At 44.7% G+C, this 19,252-nt stretch overlaps 1 protein-coding gene across 1 annotated transcript in view; it reads right to left on the reverse strand.

Annotated features, from left to right (window-relative positions):
- Positions 1-13,790, reverse strand: part of ptch1 (patched 1) — a gene marked incomplete at both ends in the record, with an annotated part of 86,290 nt that extends 72,500 nt beyond the window's left edge. Inside the window, 2 exon segments of the mRNA XM_080739181.1 lie at positions 11,530-11,722; positions 13,620-13,790. Of these exon segments, the coding sequence (XP_080595307.1) occupies positions 11,530-11,722; positions 13,620-13,790 (364 nt within the window).
- Between the last annotated feature and the right edge of the window lie 5,462 nt (positions 13,791-19,252).

A 19,252-nucleotide genomic window follows, 5' to 3' on the forward strand; every position in this document is an offset into this window, starting at 1 on the left:
AAGTTTAAGTAAACAATAGTATAGTGGATAGCCAATATAAGTAATAGTTGTTATTTAAATGATTAATTTACTTTTATGTACTGTGTTTCAGGCAGGTTGATGTCTATGACTATTGACCATTAGCATGCCATCCGCTAGCTTTTTCTTCATGTTTCTATTACTCTGTTCCTGCCTTCCAACTTGAGCATGCCTAAGTGATTATTGCTGCAATTAATAATATCATCATCATCATCATCATCATCATCATCATCACCAGTAGTTGATGGTAGTATTGAAGGTGTGTGATACAGTGCAGTGCAGGTGTGCACACATCCACAAGAGTTTAGTGACAGCCGAGAGCCCGAGACCCTAGCTGACCTATAGCAACGCCCCTAACACCCCCCCCCCCCCCCCACACACACACACACACACACACACACTTCTTTCGCTCTCTCCCCATTGAGCTTTGAAAAGGGACCGCTGCAGAGAAGGAGAGTAAAACAAGCATGCTCCTGAGAGGGAGGGAGAGGGAGAAAAAAATAGCAAGTGACAATGCCAAAGACCAAGAAAGCAAAGAAGCGAGTAAAAGGGAGAGAAAAACAGAGTTGGAGGAAGAAAGAGAGAGAGAGAGAGAGTGTGTGAGAGAAAGAGGGAGAGGTGCTCTGACATGCAGCTGTAGCACAATGTCCCCTCCGCGCCCCTCTAGCCTGACCCCTGACACCAATGTGACACCCCAGCTGCCAACACCCCCCTATCCCCTTCCTCCCTTCCTCCCTCCCTCCCTTCCTCCCTCCCATCCTACCATCGCCCCCCTCGCTCCATCATTACCATATGTATGGGTCCCTCTCTCCCCCTGATTATGCTAATCACCTGTCCGGCCCTCGCAGCCCCTAAAATGGGTGTATTTAGCAGTCGGCTGGCTCCCAATGCGTCTTCCCCCAGGTCCGAGGTGTACATTCACACACTCCTCAATGGGCAGATTCTTCCACGTTGCTGCCTTCATTCAGGTCCTCCCTCCCCACCCCATTCCCCCCCCCCCCCAAAAAAAAAATCCTATTCAGCGCCACTGGATTCACAGAGCCCTGGAGAAAGTAGTAAGAAGATTGGAAAAATGAGAGGAGTGTGTGTGTGTGTGTGTGTGTGTGTGTGTGTGTGTGTGTGTGTGTGGTTGTGCTTGGACTCAAAATACCCGAGATGCCGTGCAAGATGATGTGTCAATCGATGTATGAAGGACATGGTTTGAGGGTTCTATTCTGAGTTTCGAGGGGGCTTTAAAAGTCCCTCTGCCTGTCCTGCATTAACACCAGTGACATCAGTCACATATTTTGTGAGGTAAAATTAGAGGAATTCCAATATCTAGAGTTCATAAATAAATAAAAAGTAATGTCGGAATTATAAAACCTTCATGAAATTCAGTAGTCTTAAAACAATAACAATAAGGAAAGTCAGAATTATAAAACCTTTGTAAGTTTAATTTCTTGAAATTTGTTCAAGTACTTTTAAATGGGGGGCCTCTGCCCTCTCTGTGCCTGTCCAATGCAACCCAGGTGAGGACCCTCTCCCCCGGCTGCATTTTCTGCCCTGTGATTGGCCCAGAGCCCAGCCATAACAGACCGTGACATGAGCCTGAGCAGCCAATCTCAGCCAGCCATCTCTCTGTCATTTCCTGGAAAGATGGGCCATGATTCCAGGTATCCGAAAATCACACATTCCTAACATGTGGAATAGGAAAGGTAGGGAGAGCAAGAAGGAGGAATAGAGCAGTGGTTCTCAACCTGTGAGTCAGGACCCTAGAGGGGTCCCCAAATTATTTTAGGGGGTCCCCAGATGATTAACTTAATGTGCAACATTATTTTCTCACTCAACAGTAAACAAACCAGCATAAAGTTTAAGTGTATAGAAGGTATCTGCACATTACTATAAAGTGACAATTTAAAGGGGAAGACCACCCATTTTCAATATTGAACTATGTCATTAATACACCTTAGAGGAGTTGTGTGGAAATAAAAAAAAAGTTCTCCCCCTTCTGTGTTGCCTAGAACTGGAGGATTGATTTTGAGATTTGTATTGCAAATTACAACTTGATGACATCACACATTGTACACATTGTACAATACAAACCCCAAAATCAATCCTCCAGTTCTAGGCAACACAGAAGAGGGGGAACTTTTTTTTTATTTCCACACAACTCCTCTAAGGTATACTAATGACATAGTTCAATATTGAAAATGGGTGGTCTTCCCCTTTAAGGACTTTTTAATACCTCTAAAATGACAACTTAAATATTGGTCAAATTGTCAAATATTAGAGGCAGAAATTGTGAAAATAGCCGATCTACATGCTCACATTGTGAGCATGTAGATCGGCTATTTTGAGAAAAGGTTGAGAACCACTCAATAGAGGGAGAGAAAGAGAAAAAAAACAGATACAGATAAATGGACGGAAACGGAGAGGCAGAAAGAGAAAGAACAAGAGAGGAGACACTTAGACAAACAGAGAATAATTGATATAATAACAGAGAGACTTCAGGATACCCCGGGCCAGAATCCCATTAGATCCGACTAGGGATGGGACGATAAGCAATATTATCATTTATCGTGATAAAAAACACTTACGATAATAGTATCGTGATTATCGTGATATCGTACTCCGTCATGCACTGGGATCAATTCACCTTTTATTTGCCGAGCTGCATATCCGGTACGACTTAAACCCCCTATAATTGGTAAAAGGTACTAATATACGTACTTGTTACAGTCTTTTTTTCACTCTCTATCAAATGTCTTTGCCAAAAAATAGCCGATCTACAAGCTCACAATGCATCGCGACGCGTTGTGAGCTTGTAGATCTGCTATTTTTGGGCAAACGTTCCGCCCCAGGATAATGGGTTTTGATTATCGTGATAATATCGTAAATTGCGATTTCTTGTCACAATAATCGTGATATGACATTTTCATATCGTCCCATCCCTAGATCCGACATTACAGCATTGGGTCACAGGTGTTCCTGTGTCCTGACACCAGGGCTAGCATAGCAGGGCTGTCTCAGTCAGAACAGACTCGGAGCACTTGGCCCCGGGCCCCTGGATCCCGTCCCCTTCTGACGCACACTGACTCATTCTGGAACTCCAAGCCTCTCAATCACACAAGAGGGGAAATGTTTTATATCACTGTGTGGGTCTCTCTGTTGTGCGTGTGTGTGGTACTAGCTAGCGTAATTGCTGTTTGTTGCGCTTTAGTTTTCTATGACGTGATGCCTCAGCATTGTGGCAACGGACTGAATTATTAAGTAACCTGTGTGTACTGGGGAAGACAAACACACACATACACACGTTAAAGGACAACTTTGTTTTTTACAACAAGGGTTCATATAGAGGGTTTAGATAGTCATTAAAGAAAAGAAAAGATGAGTGTTAAAATGTTTTCATTTACTTCTTTCTATCATTTTAGTGATTTTAACTATTTTGATTTGCATGCATGCCCCCAGGTTGGGGGCATGCATGCAAGATGCACCACAATATTTCCTGGGCAGATGTGACTTATGGGGGCTGGTGTAAATAGTAAGAAAGAAATTGTCATCTTATACATACTTAGCCACTTGTACGCATGCCCCCAACCACTGAAATCAAAATACTAAAATGGCTAAAACATTAGAAACAGTAAATGAAGACATTTTAACACTAATCTTTTCTGTTCTCTAATTGCAATCTAAAATATGTTGTTGTAAAAAACTAAAGTTGTCCTTTAAGAGGCATTGAAAAACAAAAACTTAAAAAACAAACAGCAGTGCATCTAATAACTTCAAAATGAGGAACTCTCTGTGCTGCAGTTTGAGAGGCATCGGTCCTGATCTCTCCTAGTGTACCACAGGCCTCGCAGCCAAAACACAAACACACTACTGCTACTATATTCCTGCTTCTTCCCTCCTTCTCTCGCCCCTTCTCTCTCTCTCCCTCTCTCTCTGTACTGTTGCTCTCTCCGCCCCTCTGGCAGTCAGCACTGGGAGGGAGGGAGGAGAGGAAAGGGGAGGATGGAGGGAAGCGGCGCAGGAGGGAAGGAGGGAGGGAGGGAGGGAGGCCAGACCACCCTGCTCTTATGGCAGGGCTGAGTGTTTACATTGCTGTGCCTCACTCTGTAATACATCTGGCATTCTGAGGCCACTCTCTCTCCCCAGCCAGGGAGGGAGAGAGAGGGGAGGGGTGTGAGTGGGAGGAGGCTAAGGCTAAAAGACAGAAAACGGCAGAGAGGAAAAGGGGGGGGTAGGACTGGGAGAGAGAGAGAGAGAGAGCGAGAGAGAGAGAGAGAGAGAGGGAGAAAAAGAGAAGAGAGAGAGGGGGAGGGGTAAACTCTCTCCACAGTCTCTTGCGGTCGGTCATTCGCAGGGCTCTGGTTTTTGAATAAGAGCGCCTGAAAGAATGCAAAATGTAAACAGAACTTTTGGAGGCATCTCAGGATGTCTGTTTGTGAATGGGAGTGCATTCACCTTGCAAAGTGCGTGCACATGCACACGTGCGCGTGCGTGCAGACACACACAGGGGCCTGACCCTACCTACTTTTTTAAAGTTATTTCACATTTACTTAGCCAGGTAGGGCTAATATAAACAAGGTTGCTTCTAAATGAAGGCAAGCTAGCTTGGGAAAACAGAGCTATAACTCAGAATACAGTACCAGAGGCACAGTGTTTCCCCACACTAAATCCCTCACCAGCTAGCCTGCACTTTTCATCAACTCGTAAAGTTTAACACAACACACTGGAATGTTATTCCTTCTTGAGAGGTTTAATCCTGTTTGTAGTGAACTGATAAACACAAGTTAATTGAGTCCAGTTTGGAAAGTGTGAGCATATGTTTGTCTGAATGTGTGTGCGTGTGCACATGCATATCAATGTGTGTGTATGTATGCCTGCTTGTGAGCGTGTGTGCATGATTGTCTTCGCCTGTGCGTCTGTATGGGTGTTCGTGATTTGTCGGGAGTGTGTTGATATGGATGTGTGCATGCACAAAGGAGAAAATGATTATGAGGCTGTTATAATGTATATGACAGAGCGAGATGAGGGGAGGGGTGAGAGATATGGATTAATACTGTATGTTTTGAGTTCTGTGAAATTAAGCAAAAATGCTGGGTGTGGGCAAATTGGTTTGATTGCTTGCGGCTGCTAAATCAACGTGGTTGGAGAGAGAAAGAGAGGGAAACAGAGGGATGAAAAGGGGGTGTATGTCAAAGAGAGGCCCATAGAAATAGCCTGCCATGCCAACCCCAGTCAACCACCTACTCACTCACATAACCCAAAAACCCCAAACCAGCGGGCACTGTCTGTGTATGAGTGCGCATCCATGTGTGTGCATGCATGCATGCATGCATATATACGTGTGTGTTTGTGTGTGTGTGTGTGTGTGTGTGTGTGTGTGTGTGTGTGTGTGTGTGTGTGTGTGTGTGTGTGTATGTCTTCACTCGTGCGCGTGCGTGCGTGTGTGCATGGATGCCTGGATGCGTGCATGCTTGCTCCCATACACATCAAAAAGCTGGATAATTCAATCACGCAAACCACAATCCTCTCAGTGGAGAAGCCACATTCAGAGCCCTCCTTCTCCTCCCTCCCCCCGTCTTTGTCCACAAGAAAGGATGTCGAGGCCTTTTCCTCATGCACTTAACATTACACTGCTCTCTTCTCCGCTGCCATTACCAGCACAGCAACAAAACAACCACCAACTCTGTCAGATCGCCTCTTAATCACTCTGGGATCAAAAGCAGACTGGGGAAGATGGAAGGGAGTTGCTTTGGACCTAAAGTTTATTCCTATCAAACTGTATTCTGAAAACCTCACATCAGCCTGGGGGAATGTACATGCGTGTGCACGCAAACACACACGCATGCCATGCACGCACAAACGCACGCACGTACGTACGCACGCACGCACGCACGCACGCACGCACGCACGCACGCACGCACGCACGCACGCACGCACGCACACACACACACATCATGGATATCAATATTACAGTGATCTGTAGTTAAAACGTGACTATGCAACGTTAGCAATCCCAGGAGGTAGTGCTGCTCCTTACACCCAACTTAAGCTAATCCAAGCTTCACCCATGTACAAATCATTTTACAATATTATTATAGTAGCAATAACTACCCGCCGATCGCGGAATCGCGCGTTCCTGGGAGGATTGGGTCACCAATCGGTATTCTCGGAGTCATCCTCTGGCGTGCTTGAAGATGCACCACAAATTCCAATCCAGCAAGTAGTTTTTTTAGATATCTTGTATGGAAGTGACAGAAGGATGGATGGACGGACTGACATACCGATGATGACCGACATAATCATCCTGAGAGCCCCCACCACCAGATGAGAGGACAGTCCACGAGAAAGAGAGGGCTTTTGTCAGTGACCTGTTGAGACGAGCTGTGCCTGCAAATGGACAAGGTGTGAGTCTACCCTAGTTTACAGTCTAGTGTCTTTCTCCTATCTAGGGAGTTATGCTTACTAATCTTGAAAAAGCGATGGGTGTAGAAATGAGAGATAATAATTGAGTGTCAGACTCACTGCCCTCTGCTGGACAACAGGAGTCAAGAGGGAAACAACACATCATGTTTACAAACACAACGTTTTCAGTCCAAGGACCCCTTAGTTGAGAGAGAGATAAAGCAAGGACCCCCACAACCTGTTAATAGATTCCATATAGTTTCATCGTTTGACAGCACAATCATCAGTGTATTTTGGATTCATGTCAATTTGAGTTTTTAGATATATTTAACCACTTGAACCGTCAATACTTATAAAACTTGACCTTTCACTCTGTACTTATTCTGCTCTTTTTCCCCTCTACACCAAAGCTTTGCCGAAAATAGCCGATCAGGCGTTGTGAGCTTGTAGATCTGCAATTTTTGGCTAAAGTTCTCTGAATATCAACGCTAGAGTTCAAGTGGTTAATATAAAAAGGAGGAGAAAAAGTTTCTATCACACAAAGATTTGGAGGACCCCCTGTAGTAACTCTGAGGACCCCCTAGGGGTCTCGGACCCCCTGTCAAAGACCCCTGCAATAGGTAAACAACACATGTTTACAAACACATACTGTACCCAGGTGTGTGCACACAGTCATACACACTCTTAAATCGTGTCACATACGCAATTACGCATGCACGTATATACACTCGCACAAACATATGCAAACAAACTAACAGTGACAGCTGCTGCTCGTAAGGCATGTCACCCTCCCCTCCCTTCCTCCATCCGACTCCCACCCACCATCTCCACCCCCCACCCCACCCAGCCCCTCTGCTGTGAGTCTTCACTCTGCACCCAGGCCACAGGGTGAGTATCAGGTGAGGTTTTAAATAGCGGGGCCTCTATGAGATGACCTCAGGTCCCTGGGGGTCTACCCTGTGGCCCTTGCCCCCCCCCCCCCCAAAAAAAAAAAGAAATCGCTCCAGGCTTTCCAAGCCTGTAGCCATGAGTCTAAAATCCATATCCCTATGCCCCAGTGCAAACGATAACTATGGACCCATTTGTTTCAGGCGACCATAGTAGCTTAAACACTCCGGTGATAAAAGTGCTGGTATTTGTTGCAGACAGCAGATCCCAAAACCCAGCCTCGAACTCAGTGCAACTGGAGTTCGACGACCCAATTCTACGTCTCAGACGGAAAACAAAAGACGCTGTCTTTATCGTGGCTCCAAGTGAACGCAAGAACCACAACCATAGCCCCCTTCCTCTATCTTTAGCCTCCACTAGAGCTATAGGTTAACCACAACCTGAGCCCAGCTCCTCTCACTGTAGCCCAGTACAATTTACAGTACAGCCCCTCGCCGCTTCTCTCATCCTCCTCAACCCCAGTTTCAACTCCAACCTCTGCCCAGTACTCAAGCCTCAAAAGCCCCATTTCCAATCTCTCCTCCCTTTACCCCCTTACTCTCTTTCTCTCTACCCTCATCCCAAAGAGTAGGCCCAGCCCCATAACCACAGCCCAACCAACCCCAGTCAATGCTACAGCCCCTCACTCAGCAGAGAGAGAGAGAGAGAGAGAGAGAGAGAGAGAGAGAGAGAGAGAGAGAGAGAGAGAGAGAGAGAGAGAGAGAGAGAGGCCGTTCTACAGGAAGGCCAATGTTTACGCGATACTGTTTTAATTAGAGGCAGGCGGCGCTGCTATTTTCTTTACAATTTGGCCTGTGTTTGCCTTAACCCAGAATGCCAAGGGATGGCTCCACTTTCCATCCATGGCTTGGAGGAACTCATTCGTGGACATGGACATAGACTAGGACTTCAGGATCACCGTAAACATCATGCTGGCAAAATCCTCTGTGTTTTGGAAGTGAATTTGTAAATGATTATGTAACTGATTCTTGAAATCAGTGAAAATGTGTCCTGGCATTGAGCTGACCACAGAGGGCGCCCAGCCACATTTGTGTAGGAGACCACAATACAACTTCCTGTTTTGGCTAATAGCTTCCTGTGAGCAGTTTAACTGGCGAGGAATCGACTGGGGGTGTTACCAAAGTTCACGCCACTCGTGGCTTGGTCGGGGGGAACGAAGATTTACTATTCTGGCCCCCTGGTTTACAACTTCTAACAGCGCTACGTCGGCTCATGCGACCTTCGCAGCGCTCGACACGGCGACTCGCTCGCTACCGCTCTCTCTGCAGTGTCTCACGTGGCTCAAGAGGTCGCCTGAGACGGCGCGCCTCTTTCATGGTTTTGTCAATAACTATACTTGGCCAAAACAACGAGAGAAGCACTTCCGCGTTGGGCGTGGCTTCGGCTCAGCTCACACGAGGAGCCTTGGGTCTGACTGGGGGGCGTGAACTTTGGTAACAACCCCAGCCGATTCAACTCCTCGCGTTTAACTGGGCATTTTTAAATTCATTTTCTTTTTAAACTTTATCGTGGCGTGACAAAAGTTTACCACACAAAAAAAAGCTAAAACACCATAAGTCCTCTTAGGCCCACACAATCGTATCTTTGTCCCAAGTGTGTGTTTAACGTCCAATCGCTCTCTGTCTCTTTGTCTAATAAACAGAACTTCCTGTGTCGGAGTGTTTATAAACAGTGCTGAGTGAGCACCATGTGAGAAGAGACGATCCCCTCTGAAAGCTGCAGCACGTGACAGGCTGTAGAATAAACACACCATCTGCCTCTGGTACGCGACTGATACCTCATTTATGCTCTGGCGTATGAGGGAGTCGCACGCCGACAATAGCACCAACGCCACGAGTTGTGGAGCTTGTATATCGGCTATTGTCGATGCGTGACATTGTCGATATGACGAATCATAAATCATGCTCAATGGTGGTTTGCAGGGGACCTCTGCCTCCTCAGCATCGAGAACCAGGTGACGACAGACACAGAGATTAAATCACCAACGTACAATGTAGCTCCACTAGATACTCATGAGATTGAGAGCTCCAACATGTGGGTGTTGCATAGACAGAGTGTGAGTGTACGCACGCATGCGTGCTCGCGTCAGTAGGCCACACAGGCCTTCCAGGCAGGGTCGTTGGTGGGTCGTCTGCGGAGGGCAGTTCCAAATGAAACATAAACAGGCACTCTGTCCTCTCCTCCTCTCTCGTCTTTTTCCTCTCCTCTCCTCTCACAGACGATGGGCCAGTCCCCCTGCACAGCCTAGCACAGCGTTCCACTGTCCAGGCAGAACTAATCTATCCCTCAGCTGTGCAGCCTAATCTAAACAAACAGATCGCTCCCTACCAGCATCTGGAACCCCTCACATCCTGGGACCCAGAACACACCACAGCCCATTCCCTGGTCTGTGTGTGTGTGCATGCACGGACCTGCGGGTTGGTTCGTGTATATTTTCTATGCACAATTCCCCTGCAACCTCCACCTGGGGTCACCAGTGCTGTTTTTAATGATGACAAAATGGCTGTGTGGGCTCCGTCCAGTTCACTGTGAGTATAGCCTGTCAATACCAATACGTTCTGCAAGGCAGCTGTTATGATGATCTGCATGGTGGCAAGGCCCGTGTGAGAACATGGGTAGTGAATAAATCAAGATAAATGCCGTTCAGGTTGAATACTCTGTCATTAGGAGACGTAGGCTAATAACATGGCATTTAAGCGTGTGTCAGGAAGCTTTGAACATGGTGTAGTGTACCCTACATATTACATGATTAAAGCATCATGGGACGTATAGGGTGGTGCTGGTGGAGCTGCGCTGTGTTCAAAAACAACACACAAATCTGGTAACTTTGGCTGGGGTCTTCAGTTCCCGTCACTGCCTGAGTTGCAGACCATTCAATGCACCATAGTTCAGAAGAACACTCCCTGTCACTCCTGTAGCACACAAGGCAAAACCAACCAGGCGTTTGACTTTTGCTTATACTGTTCATCTGAGGCTGTTCAGAGACTATGCTGATAATTTGACACAGTCCACCCAAACAAAACCACCTAAGCACTCTTCAACACATGTAAAAGGATTAAATTAAATAATGATTTGATTTGTCCGCTTTATTTTATTTAGCTTTTTTCATTTGTCTACAGTTTTCCCCAATTCCAAACTGCTTCTCCATTCATGACTCCCATAGACTCGCCCTAAAGTGCTGGAATGCAGATCAAAGGAAAGGAAAAAAAGAGCGCTCTGCCCCTTTCCCTTACCCCACAACACCACCCATACTCACAGTTCATTTTCTAGAGAAAAGGAAAAGAAAGAAAGAAAATGTATTATTCGTATGGTATTTCCGAAATGAGCAACAAATGTGCGCCCTAGCACTCCACAAACATGAGTTCCTGTCCGCACTCCGCTTTTTCCCTTCAGCCAGAGACAAATCTTTTTGGAAAGTTGAGAGCTGTCCAAAACGGGACCACACACAGTCTCTGAGCTGTGCGCGGATCACATTCAACTGCTGGGGGCAGGCACACACGCGTACACGCGCGCGCAAACACACTCACACACACACACACACACACACACACACACACACACACACACTCACAAAATGGCGGCTTTGACTAGATTTGTTCTCCCTCAAAACTGTTCATGAGTTTAATTACGACTTTGCCATCGAGTCACATTCAGCCCCGTTACTACACCAGTAGACCTAACTGAACGCACCCGAAGTAACAAGTAGATATAGTCAACATTAAACCGTAAAATTAAAATAACACTCATTTTAAGTTTGACCTGGCTTCTTGCCAGACACCATACAATAAACAATCCCCTCAACTTGTTTGGTATAGACCCCCACCCAGCCAACCACACCCCCCTGCTTGTGCACGCGCACACACAATTCAACTCAATTCAAAGGGCTTTAGGCATGAGAAAACATACGTTTACATTGCCAAAGCAGAAGTGTACACAATACAATATGACACAATTAGAACAAAATATGTACAAGATACTGTAAATGAGAAAATGTGTGCATTATTACTGTATTCTTACCTTCCACCCAGAGTATGTCATTGTTACACAAACTGGCCTCACGTGCACGCACGCACAGTCGCACACGCACACGCACACACACACACACACACACACACACACACACACACACACAATGTTGGATAAGTGAGAAAATGTGTGCATTATTATTCTTACCTTCCACCCAGAGTTTCTCCACGTCCGTCTCCAAATTAGCTGCCCGTAAGCCCACGGCAAACGCTCCGAATATCATGAGGCCCACGACCAAAAACTTTCCGCAGTTCTTTTGTATGTAACAGCCCAGCCTGAACAAAAGTCTCTGGAACTTCGCTCTCAGCCACAGCGGTGCTTTCCTCCCAGTCGCCTTCCCCTGCCACGAGACAAGAGTCCAGTCAACATCAAGCTTTACCTGAACAGGTGACTTCTTTTATCATACTACTCACTCAATATTCGCTTGTGGGAGAGCGCCCCCTGAAAATAGCCGACCTACAAGCTCACAATGCGTGTGACGCATTGTGAGCTTGTAGATCTGCTATTTTCAGGGGCGCTCTCCCACGAATATCTCACGTTACTTTCGTAATCTAACGTTCTACAAACACTGTTGCTCCATATGGGCCCAATATAGAAATCTAGGACACACCACTGCTACTATGGGGCTATGCATGTTATTGTTACACGGATAAACTGGCCTCAAGTTGCATAAAATGCATACAGTGCTCATTCCCTCACAGACCATAGTTATAAACAGTTAAGTAATATTGACAGGCCTGGCCTACGTCATACTGGGTCACTTCAGTGGCATGATATCATATGTGACGAGTTACATTAAGTGGAGGACCAGAGACTGACAGCTATGAGAGTAATATGAGTCACCGTGTGTGTGTGTGTGTGTGTGTGTGTGTGTGTGTGTGTGTGTGTGTGTGTGTGTGTGTGTGTGTGTGTGTGTGTGTGTGTGTGTGTGTGTTGTGCACCGTAAAATTTGAGAAGGATGCTGTTCATTCTTCTGTGGTTGGACCTCCGTGGTGTATAGGCTAGCATAGGGGAACAGATAGCTGGCCTGTCAAGAAGACAGCAGCATCACGGCCCGGGACGCCTGGTCGTACATACGCACGCGCACACACACGCACGCGCATAGTATACACAAAAACACACCTCCATGGCATGCAACGTTGTGAGCTAGTAGTAAACACACCGTGGAGGGCCTAGTCCATTGGTTCTCAAAGTGGGGTCCGGGGACCCATGGGGGTCCTTGAGGGAGTTCCAGGGGGTCCCCAGCTAAATGATAGTTAGATACCAAATGGACCAGAGTGTGTACAAATGGGTCCATTTGGTTCCACTTGTACACTCTCAGAGTTAAATAAACATTGGTTTTACAATATAAATTGGGGTCTCAAGAGACCGAATTGCCATTAATTGGGGGTCCGTAGCCTAATGCATCAAACTGGGGGTCCTCGAAGTTAAAGTGGTTGGGAATCACTGCTAGAGCTGTAAAAATATTCTTATCTTATGGGGGTCTCTGGCATATCTTTTCAAATGGGGGGTCCGCGGGCTAACAAGTGTCAATTTGGGGGTCCTTGACATGAAAAAGTTTGAGAACCACTGGTCTACACAGCCTACACGGGGGTATTCGGGGGCCAAACCACACAGAACCATCCAGCTGCCTGTGTGATCCGACCGGGACCGTGGAGGAGCCATCACTGAGGGAGTTACGACAATATTTGTGAACGGAAGAGGGCAGCCACATGGATTTTTGCTCTAAGCGAGGTGGACATTGAAAGGCTCGCATAAAGATAATATCGCACGAAACGTCTGCGGGCTCTCAGAAACTCGTTCTGGCCCGAGTCCGAATATAACTACATAAAATGTGGTGGGGAAAGTTGAGATTCATCACTGTTGAAATAGAAGGCAAACAGTTTACTGGAGTCGCATGTCTTGCCGTGTGTGTATGGGGGACCGTTATGGGAACCGACGCTGTTTGTGACCGTTAACAACAGCGTTATTAGCCCATATTTCATTTAGAAACACGGCAACGTGCTAAAACAAGACCCGGATGCAAACTAGGAGTAAAAGTTGATCAACAAAACAATGCAAAAAGATAAACTTTCTCCAGCCTTGCTCCAAACTTCGCACCCCTCCTGCTCAGCCCATATGTCCAACCGGAGCTATCCCGTTACCTAGAAACAACTTGACATAGTTGGTCACATTTGCGGCCACAGTAAATCTAAATAGAGGACAACTGCACCACAAATAAGACGAGGAATAAGCACCTCGGATATTTGCTCCAATGCAAAACCCGCATCGCAGTAACTTGGCCGCTGCAAATACTCCAAATCCAGCGGTGTCGTGCGGGAATAGTTCCCCCTGTTCCTCCGCGTTATCCTCGGCCGTTCGGGGTCCCTGTTTTCCTGCTCGGAGGATGCATTAGCAGCCGAGGCCATGTTGCGGGGACTGCGCGATGCCTAGCGTTTTCCACTTTATAATATTTCCCCGAAAGCGTGTAGTAGCGATATCCCAAGGCAACGAAGTTTCACTCTCGGTGATCTCACACCCGTGAAGTACTTCATACTCCTGTTGGAGACGGCGAGTCAAAGTCTGCGCCTTCCATCCCAACATTTCGTGATCCGGAGTTCTCCACCGCCTCGCACATTCACCGTGGTCTCCGGAAAGTAGTTTCTCTCAAAACGCGAGGTGAACCGAGTGTTTCCCATGCACAAAACGGCGGCTGAGGAGCTTAGATGATCGTAGCATTCTGTGAGTTCTGTGTGTTCTTCCCCTGGGCCGCGCGTCACGGCGAACTCTGAGATTCAATAGATGAGAAAAAAGAGCTCTCTCCATTTGGAGGAGGTAGAGGAGGAGGGGTGAAGGCAGAGAGAGCCGAGATCCCGCCTCCAGGGCTGATCGCAGGACTTTCTTGCATCTGATTGGTTCCAGAAGGGCAAAAATTACTCAGCAAACACGACTATTATTAGCTGCTTAGCAACAGCTCACTAAAGTAGAGAGACCACCCAAGCAGAGAGCCCTCGTGTGTGCATCTCAAACTTCAGGGGAGTCTCGGAGAGAGCCAGCCCTCTTTTGCGTTTGCGCGTAACCAAGAGTCGAGTTTGTCGCTTTCCGTGCCCTGCTTTAAAGGAGCGTTTCTATTCGCACAGCAGAAGTGCGAGGCAAAGAACGCGGTCTGCTCTTCAGAAGGGTCCGGGGAATGACAAAACTGCAGATCTTTCTCCTTCTTCTTCCTTTTTTTTTTTTTTTTTTAAACTTTGATTTTTCTACCAGCACCACGAATGTGGTAGGCCTAGTTGGACCTCAAATTACAGCGGTTGGGGGAGGTCCTACATTTGAGGCTCAATATATATATATATATATATATATATATATATATATATATATATATATATATATATATATATATATATATATATATATAAATATTAGGTCTGGATGGAATACAACATTATGTGTGTCAACAGGAAATAAGGACTTATGGTGCAATGTTGTGCAAATTAAGCAGTCTGGAATGTTAATTGAATAAACAGGACCACAATGGAAATAAGCCCCGGCTTTTTGTATGATCCTTTTAGCATCATTTTAATCGTAATACAGTATTGATTGATTGATTGATTGATTGAAAACTTGCATAGAAATGTTACAGTTTCATGACAGTACAGTTCACTGGTAGGCCTACAATGTCAACTATAAGGATAAACACCCAAAAGCATATGGCTTGTTTAAGCCATAGTATAGGTCTACTATTTGCAAACTATTAATAAAGTAGCATATTCAATCAATCAAAAAACAGACACAAATAATGTGAAGTTTGGCTCCAGTCTAGATGTCTATAGGCCCTATAGCCAACATTGTGGATTTTATTCTATCTGATCATGAACTGTTCTCTCCAGTAGGATATCCCAAATGCGACAGTCTTTTTTTATTTTATTTTTTACAATTTACAATTGAGCTCCTCAAAAACTGCTACAGCAGAGGTTTAGTGTTATAACAATTTTGCTAGCAAAAAAATGGGCAACTGATGAATCAACTTTTATTTTATTTGATAAGTAGGCCAATTATAATGTGTTTGATGATGACAAACACATGTTTTCATTAGCATATAAGTATATGCCTACATTATAAGCCTATAGCTAGGTCCCATGTGCCTTCAGGATAAAAGCATTTAATACAAATAGTTGCATAACACTTTTTTCTTCTTTTTTTTTTACAAAGACTATATAGGCCTACTTCATGTTCTAGTGTTTTTTTTTACATTTTTGATTCAACACACATATTGGGCAATTAGACCACTGTTCCCTATGTTGTTTCTGATGAAAATAAATAAACTAGATCTAAGTTAAACCATGTGTTCGCATTTTATAAGGCCTATGTTTGGTATATAAATGATCTACATTCAACACAATCCAGTGATTGGAGAAATATTGTAACCACTTGATGGGACTGAATGTCAGTTTATCATTACGGAGGCGCACCAATATAACGCCGGCCAAGATTTCACACCTAGGGAATCAAATCGCTTCAGTGGCTTGTCTTGCTGCCAGCCAGGCAGGCACTTACCATATTCCGTCAAGGGGAAAGGTTTCTGGACAAATCAATAATATCCGCCCCCTGTGGACCCCGAATCTTGTCACTTGTTATGATGAAGATGAAAAGATCTGCTTTATTGTCGGCAGACGGAAAAAAGAGTCGGGCGCGTCGTAATCCGTCTTGGTCGCAGGCATCGTGCTCCGTGTTGGAGAAGACTCACTCACACAATTACATGCCTGTTCCTATTAACCAGCGGCGCCCCGGCCACGTGGGTGGTCCCATCCTCTCAATAGGCAGGACCCTTGGCCTATCACGTGGTTAGCCTAAAACAGTAAACACTACCAACCCAGGCAGGCACAGACACACAGCAGCATCTCGTGTCTGACAGTCAATCACAGCACTAGAAAGATTAAGCATTTGAAAAATGAAGAAAATGAAGGGTGCATTTTCTTAAAGGAGTAGTTCACCCCCAAAATTACTTTTTTTTCCTATTGATTACAAATTCCATGGAGACTTGAGTTAAATCATATTTGTTTGTTTTTATAGTTGCATTCCTAAGACAATTTTTGTTTTGTCTTAGGAATGCAAAACACACACACACACACACACACACACACACACACACACACACACACACACACACACACACACACACACACACACACACACACACACACACACACACACACACACACATATATATTATATTATTTAACTCAAGTCTCATGGCATGAGTAATCAATAGGAAAAATCAAACCTCGGTTCGAAGTGAAGCGGTGAATTTTTATTCTATGTGTTCTAGAGCTATGAAATCTGTGTTCTAGATCTATATATTCTGTGTTCTAGATCTATACTTTCTATGTGCTTTAGTTCTATATTTTTATGAATTCTGAATGAATGAATGATTTTATCTGGAGGGCCAAATTGTCATGTGAAGCTTGACCAATCCTCAATCCTGAACGCACGGGACACACAAAGCCACTCCTTGGAAGCGGATTTCACCGCTTAAAAAAAGAATTGCGCTCTCTGTTTAGAAATTCATGCCGTTACGCCACATCTCCAGTATTGACTTGATTATCAAGCACAGAAAATAGCCGACCTCTAAGCTCACAGCGCGTTGTGAGCTTGGAGGTCTGCTATTTCCACCAAAAGGCCCTTTTAGAACGTTCAGCCCCTGCCTCTCTAACATCTGCACGTCCCTGCTACAATGGACAGTAAAAGTGTTAATCTTCATGTGTCTTTGACTGATGATCAATAACCTTATCCACACAGTGTTCTTACTATATCTATTAATTTCCATTGTTTATTACGAAAGATGTTTACAGATGACACTTGCTGGTTAAAACATAATATGCCAAAAAGTGCATTCAGTTGTAGTCTTGATGTGGCAAGTGAAACTAACAGGAGGGGGAAAAAAAATAAACTACAGGACGCAGCATATAAGTAAGGGTGTGATGCCCCCTAATGCCCTCATATAAAACCTATCCTGTGAGGCAAGACCTAATGAGATAGTTACAGTGGGATAAGACCCCATAGTCATTAAGGGGGTACTTTTGGTGCTATAGTCAGGGGTCATAATTACTACACCATCTCTTCACACAAGACATGTTGTAAGGGTAGACATAAGGGTAGCACTGAAGCGCCTTAGGTGATTCTGGAAAATGGTGCTCTACTTGAAATACTGTAGAGGCTGTAAAGATATGGCAGTAAAAAGCTAAGCCGGGAGATTATGGCAAGCATCTGTGTTACCTAATGAAATGCGTATGCATATAGGATGCCAAAGCACCCCTGACCAAACATGAACATATTTCCTTTTTCTTATTTACCATCATGTGCTAATATGTATCAGATGGACTCACGTTAATGTCAGGAATCTCACCAAGGAAAAACTATTTTTTCGTAGACTGTATTTCTGCATGATTCCCATGCTGCCATATTGATACAAGTTTAGTTTTTTCAGCTTTTGCAGGGAGAAGTAAGGCTTATCTTACTCTGCCTCTATTTAAACTTTAGCCCATTATAGCCCATTATAGCCATTATATATAGGATTGAAAAGCTGCCCTGTGATGGCTTATTCACTATCTTGTGATCAAATGTACTGTGTATAATGTCATAGCATAATTCAACTGCTCATGAATGTATATAACAAACAATGTGTTACTTTAGAGTAACACAGAAAGGCCCATTCCCACTGGGCAAGATAAAAAATATATAAAAAGATATTTTTCCATTCAAGTGGATGGTAAGATACTGATAAAAAAATAATTAAAAAAAATAATCTGTCACAGATATTTCTTTATCTGTATCTTACCATACTTGAATGGAGAAAGATATATTTTATCTGTTTATCTGGCCCAGTGGGAAGGGGCCTTAAGACTGTTATCACTTACAGTAGCCTATACACACAATACAGTGTAGTTTAGCTTGCATGCATCTTTTCGCGAGTTAGAATTTTCTAATGACTATAATCATAATACTCTTACTTTTTATGATTTAATTATTTTATTATTAAATACTTGGTGTTGCAGTAGGCCATCTTCACAAAACATGCTGTTTTAGTTTCAGGACGGGTGTTATGCCTACCTTGGTATTCCGACATGGTGGCAGAACCCATCATCATCCTCATAATTTCAATTTCGAATCAAACACTATAGTTGCGGTTTCACTATAGTTGTTATGATCATACTGAGGCAACAACCCATTATCGCCCATCATACATATTTATCCAACCCTTTCTGAAAACCACATGTTAATGTGGAAAGGGAACTGAGGCATTCATTTAGGAGGTTGAGGAATTGTGGGCATCACTCCCGGAATGACTTCATCAGCCAATCACATCTTCGACCTCTGGCAGGGCCCGTCTCTCCCCTCAAGGCTGGTGGCTGGCTGGTGGCCAATGGGGGAAAACGGAAAACACCCTGTTAGTGCATTCATTTATTTATGATTTGCAGGTGGATTTAGCCTTTCTATATACTCTGTCGCGCGACCGTGTCGCTCGTCGAGAAATAATTATTATTCGCCACCTGTGCACAGTGTGTACCTAGATCAGGGGTCTTCAACAATTTTTCAGTCCAAGGACGCCTTAGCTGAGAGAGAGATGAAGCAGGGATCCCTAGTACTATACTGTATTCTATCAAATTGTGTTTAACGCTTTCATAAATCTCAGCTTGAGATACTTATTTGACAGCACTATCGCCAATGTTGCGTACATGAACGTCTTTTTAGTTTTTTGTTTAATATATTACCGTAAGCCCATTGTCCTTCTAATAGTGAGGGGCCGTCAATTACATAAGCCATTTACCATGAGAGGGAGTGGGTTGTTGGCTGATTTACCACTGTTTTAGGGTTGTGGCACGATGACAGAAAA

Source organism: Nannobrachium achirus (assembly GCF_963921795.1).
Source record: "Nannobrachium achirus genome assembly, chromosome: 12".
Lineage (NCBI taxonomy): Eukaryota > Metazoa > Chordata > Actinopteri > Myctophiformes > Myctophidae > Nannobrachium > Nannobrachium achirus.